At 51.9% G+C, this 4,290-nt stretch overlaps 1 protein-coding gene across 1 annotated transcript in view; it reads left to right on the top strand.

The window, feature by feature from the left end:
• The window catches only part of Dhdh (dihydrodiol dehydrogenase), a 12,313-nt gene extending 9,295 nt beyond the window's left edge, over nucleotides 1–3,018 (top strand). Inside the window, exons 3-6 of the mRNA XM_023706686.1 lie at nucleotides 715–745; nucleotides 940–1,064; nucleotides 2,494–2,644; nucleotides 2,876–3,018. Of these exons, the coding sequence (XP_023562454.1) occupies nucleotides 715–745; nucleotides 940–1,064; nucleotides 2,494–2,644; nucleotides 2,876–2,985 (417 nt within the window). The 3' untranslated portion in view covers nucleotides 2,986–3,018. The remainder of the gene's footprint in view (nucleotides 1–714; nucleotides 746–939; nucleotides 1,065–2,493; nucleotides 2,645–2,875) is intronic.
• The last annotated feature ends 1,272 nt before the right edge of the window (nucleotides 3,019–4,290 follow it).

The following is a 4,290-nucleotide window of genomic DNA, read 5'->3' as shown; positions in this document are numbered from 1 at the left end:
CTGTGGTCACCCTACTCCCCCATGAGCTCTCTCAGCTGCCCAGCCCAGAGAGGCCAGTCCTATGCTGTCCCTGGCCAAAGTGAGTTCAGGGCAAGCCTAGATTTCAGAGTTGGGCATGAAAACCATTCCGTCCCCTGCCCAATGCCCTGCCCACTTTTTTATTTGAGACAGTATCTCACCAGGTCACACAGTTATCCAGGCTGGGATGAAACTTGCAGTCTTCTTGCCTCAGCCTCCCAGAGTGCTGGGATTGTAGGCATGTGTCATCTCCTCTAGTTTCAGCAGCTGTAATAGAGTCGCAGAGTTTTATAGCCTCCACACCACCTTTTTTAAAAAATGTATTTGGTACAGGGTCTCATTACACAGCTCAGACTCATAGTGATCCTCCTATGTTTAGCCGACCCAGTGCTGGGATCCCAAGTGTGCGACGCTGCCCTGGGACTCGGTGGCCAGCTCAGCACGCCTGGGGTAGCGCCTGCGGGGCATGCAGTAGCAGGGATCGAACCCAGGTCCCTGAGTTTGCTTAACCAGGTGCTTAGTCTGTTGAGCTATCTCCCCCGCCTGAGTCACAGAATTTTATGTCAGTACCACAAGTAATTGTAGAACATTTTCTTGTACTGAAAAAAAAAAAAAAAAAAAAAACCTCCTGACCTCTGAAGTAAAATTCCCCAATTCTCTCCCTCCTTTACCTCAATTTACCCCAATTCTCTCCAGTCCTTAGTGAGCATATCAGTGTACTTCCCAGGTACAGACATATCTTTTTTTTTTCTTTCTTTCTTGTTAAGAGACAGGGTCTCGCTATGTACTTTAAGCTGGCCTTGAGCTCACAGCCATCCTCCTGCCTCAGCCTCCCTGTGCTGGGACCACAGGCATGTGCAGGGTTAGAGGACGGCAAGGGCTGCCAGGAGCCAGGCTCACCCTGACCCTCGTTCCTCACAGGCGTGGATGACACGGTCACCGTGCTCCTTCAGTACCCAGGCGGCATCCATGGCAGCTTCACCTGTAGCATGACCAGCAATCTTGGCAACACCGCGTCTGTGAGCGGCACCAAGGGCAGAGCTGAGGTGAGGGGCCTGGGCTCCGATGCTGGGAACTGTGGCGGTCAGCAACACACAGGGCAGGCCTGGAGCTGAGGTGAGCTGGCAGATTTTACCCCCTTGCTAAGGATGCCGTTCTCCTACCAGCCAAGCCAAGCGGTGGCCTTTGAGGCTGTCCCTGGAGGTGAACCCACTGGTATGTTCAGGACATTGGTCGTGAGAGGACAGTGTCTGTTCTCTTTTTCTTCGGTTTATGGCCCTGGGGGTGGAGTGCAGGGCTCTTGAGTGCTAAGCCTGCATGCTGCTATCCTGATGTACCCCAGCCCAAGAAACCAGGTCTTAGCAGGTGTGGTCGTGCATACCTGTAATCCCAGCACTCAGGAGCCTGACGCGGGAGCATCATTACAAATTGGAGGCCAGCCTGGGCTACGAAGAGAGCTCAGGGCCAGCCTAAACTGCATAAGGAGATCCTGGCCCCAAAAGATAAAACAACAAAGAAGCAGTCTTACCAGCGGTCATTGGGGGGCAGTTGTTACCTTTGGAATCGCTCCTCGGGCAGGGTCTGGGTATTACCTGAGGTCAGCTTCCCCTGTCCCCCATCTCTAGCACTCCAGGAAAAAAGAAAAGATTTCAGACGTGGAGGCACATGCCCCTGTTCTCAACACTTGGGAGGCTGAGGCAGGAGGATCACAGTGAGTTTGAAGATAGCCTGGGTTACATAGTGCAGAGCCAGCCTACACTACACATCAAGACCCTGTCTATCTCAAGAAAACAAAAAAAGCAGAAGAATTTGAGTCTTTCTCTGGGTTTGTGGGATCTCAACTACTCTAGCCTCAAGACTCAAGAGGAAACTGGACTGGGCCTCTGTATTTCTGTTTTGGCCTAGACTAGGGACTAGGGGCAAGTCAGGCTAGTCAGGCTTCAGGCTAAAGAACAGGCCCAGCAGATAAGAAGGTGCTGAGTGGTTTGCACACCAATCTGGCAGAGGGAATTCCTGGAGATGCTGAGAGATAAGCTCCAAGTCTCCAGTCCTAGGAAGCACCTTGGCCTCAGGCAGCAGGTTATAATACGAGGGAGAACACCAAGTTTGAGTGGGATAGTGGCTTTAATAAAGAGGAAAGCCTTAGGCAACCAGGGACAAGGCAGAACTCAAAACTTGAGAGACGGGCATGGTGGCACACATTGGTAATCCCATTGCGTAGGTAGCTGAGGCAGGAGGATGACAAGTTCCAGACCACCTTGGAGTACATAGTGAGACTTTCTTTTCGAGAGAGGGTCTCACTGTGCAGTTCAGGCTGGCCTTGAGTTCGATTTGTTCCCTAGGCTGGTCTCTCAGCCATCCTCCTGCCTCAGCCTCCCCAGTGCTGAGATTACAGGCATGAGCCACCTGACACAGCACCCTGGATGCCCTGTTAGTGAGAACAACAGCAGCACTTTTTTTTACACCTCGCCTCAGGTTATCCCAGCCTGGGCTCCCATGGAGCTGGTGGTGAATGGGGAGCGGAAGAAGTTCCCTGGGTACCTTGACTCTAAGAAGACATACAATTTTCCCTACTCTGAAAACCTGGTTTTTGAGGCCATGCATGTCCGAGAGTGCTTGCGCAAGGGTAAGGGTAAGGGTGTGGAGGATAGGGGCGGGGACAGGCCTGGAAGAACCCTCTGTACGCCTGTCAAGGCAGTCAGAAAGCTTTGTGGAACTACATCTCCCAGGATGTCCTGGGGCGCCAATCTACCTGCAGCCTGCAAGGCTGAGCCCCGTGGGATTCTGGGAAATGTATTTTTATGGGTTTCTGGTTTGTGGGGAGTTGACTGGGTCCCTCATAGCACTTGCTCCTCAGGCTTGAGGGAAAGCCCTGTGATTCCGCTAGCTGAGAGTGAGCTCCTGGCTGACATCCTGGAGGAGGTGAGGAAGATCATCGGAGTCACATTCCCCCAAGACAAACGCTGATACCAGTTTGAATAAAGAAAAGGTTCGACCAGGGATGGTGGCTCACGTCTGTAATCCCAGCACTCCTGAGGCAAGATGATCTCCACAAGTTCAGGGCCAGCCTGGGCTACACAGTGAGTGCAAGGCCAGCCCGACTTACAGAGACCCTGTCCCCTAAACAAAAAATAAAGTCAAACCAACCAAACAAAACTGCAGTAGTCGGGCTATTCCTTTGATGGTGTGAGAAGCACAAGTCAAAGTGGCCTGGACAGAAGGTGGGATTCCAGGTGACTCTGCCCTCTGTGCCCCCCGCACAAGTTTTCTCTTTTCCTGTCACTTTCCACGGTGCTGGCGTCATAGTACAGACACTGGTTAAAGATAGCTGTGACACTGGAACCAGAGAGCCCAGGCAGCCTCGGGCAGGGAACAGAGTGGATAGCAGTCGCAGCAAGAAGCCAGGTCAGAAGAGGAACCAGTGCTCTCTTCCGTTCTCCATCTCTTCCATGAGGGAAGGCCAAGCCCATGGTGCAGCTGCCCCAATTAAGGCTCAAGCTCTGTTTCTTTGATTATTTGGGTTCTCCCAGAACATCCTTTCCCTCCTCCAAGGTCTCTTTATTGGAGACAGGGTCTTTCTAAGTAGTACAGACCTGCTTTAAACTCTGTTATATAATCCAGGCTGGCCCTGAACTCTTAACCAACCCCCCTGCCTCAGCCTCCTGCATAGTGGGATGATGCATATGCTCTGTCAGGCTGAGCCTGATCATTGTTCTTTTACAAGGAAGACAGTTCAAGGTGATGATAAACTGCAGAGGGAAGAAGGTCCCCATTACTCCCTAGCTGTGTGGCTTCCATTTAGTTTGTTTTAAGACCTTGAAGAGGGGCGGGGGAGATAGCTCAGTGGAATAAGTGCTTGCCTGGCAAGTGCAGGGTCCTGAGTTTGATCCCTGGTACCACACACACACAAAAAAGACCTTGAAGTTTTCCAACTCCTTCCTAATCATAGTCTGGACTTTGTCCGGGCCCTGAATCTTATTGGTGTGTTCAGAGTCAATTATATTCCACTGGGTTAGCCATGTGTGCTTGTGCGGTTCTGTAATCCCTGCCCTCAGGAGGCTGAGGCAGGAATGGCTGTGAGTTGGAGGCCAGTGTGAACTACACAGTGAGTTCGCGCCACACTTGGGTTTTATCTAGAGCTAATGATTAAGAAAAGAAAGAATAGGGGCTGGGGAGGCATAAGCATTTGCCTGGCTGACTCGGCCCGCGAGTCGAGACGTGGGGTAATGACCTGGAGGAGGAACGGGGATGAACAAGACAGGGCAAGAGACA

The sequence above is a fragment of the Octodon degus genome, unplaced genomic scaffold (genome assembly GCF_000260255.1).
Source record: "Octodon degus isolate 3935 unplaced genomic scaffold, OctDeg1.0 scaffold00268, whole genome shotgun sequence".
Classification (NCBI taxonomy): Eukaryota; Metazoa; Chordata; class Mammalia; order Rodentia; family Octodontidae; genus Octodon; species Octodon degus.
Note: the sequence above shows the minus strand (reverse complement) of the source record. Positions and strands in the feature narration are given on the sequence as shown.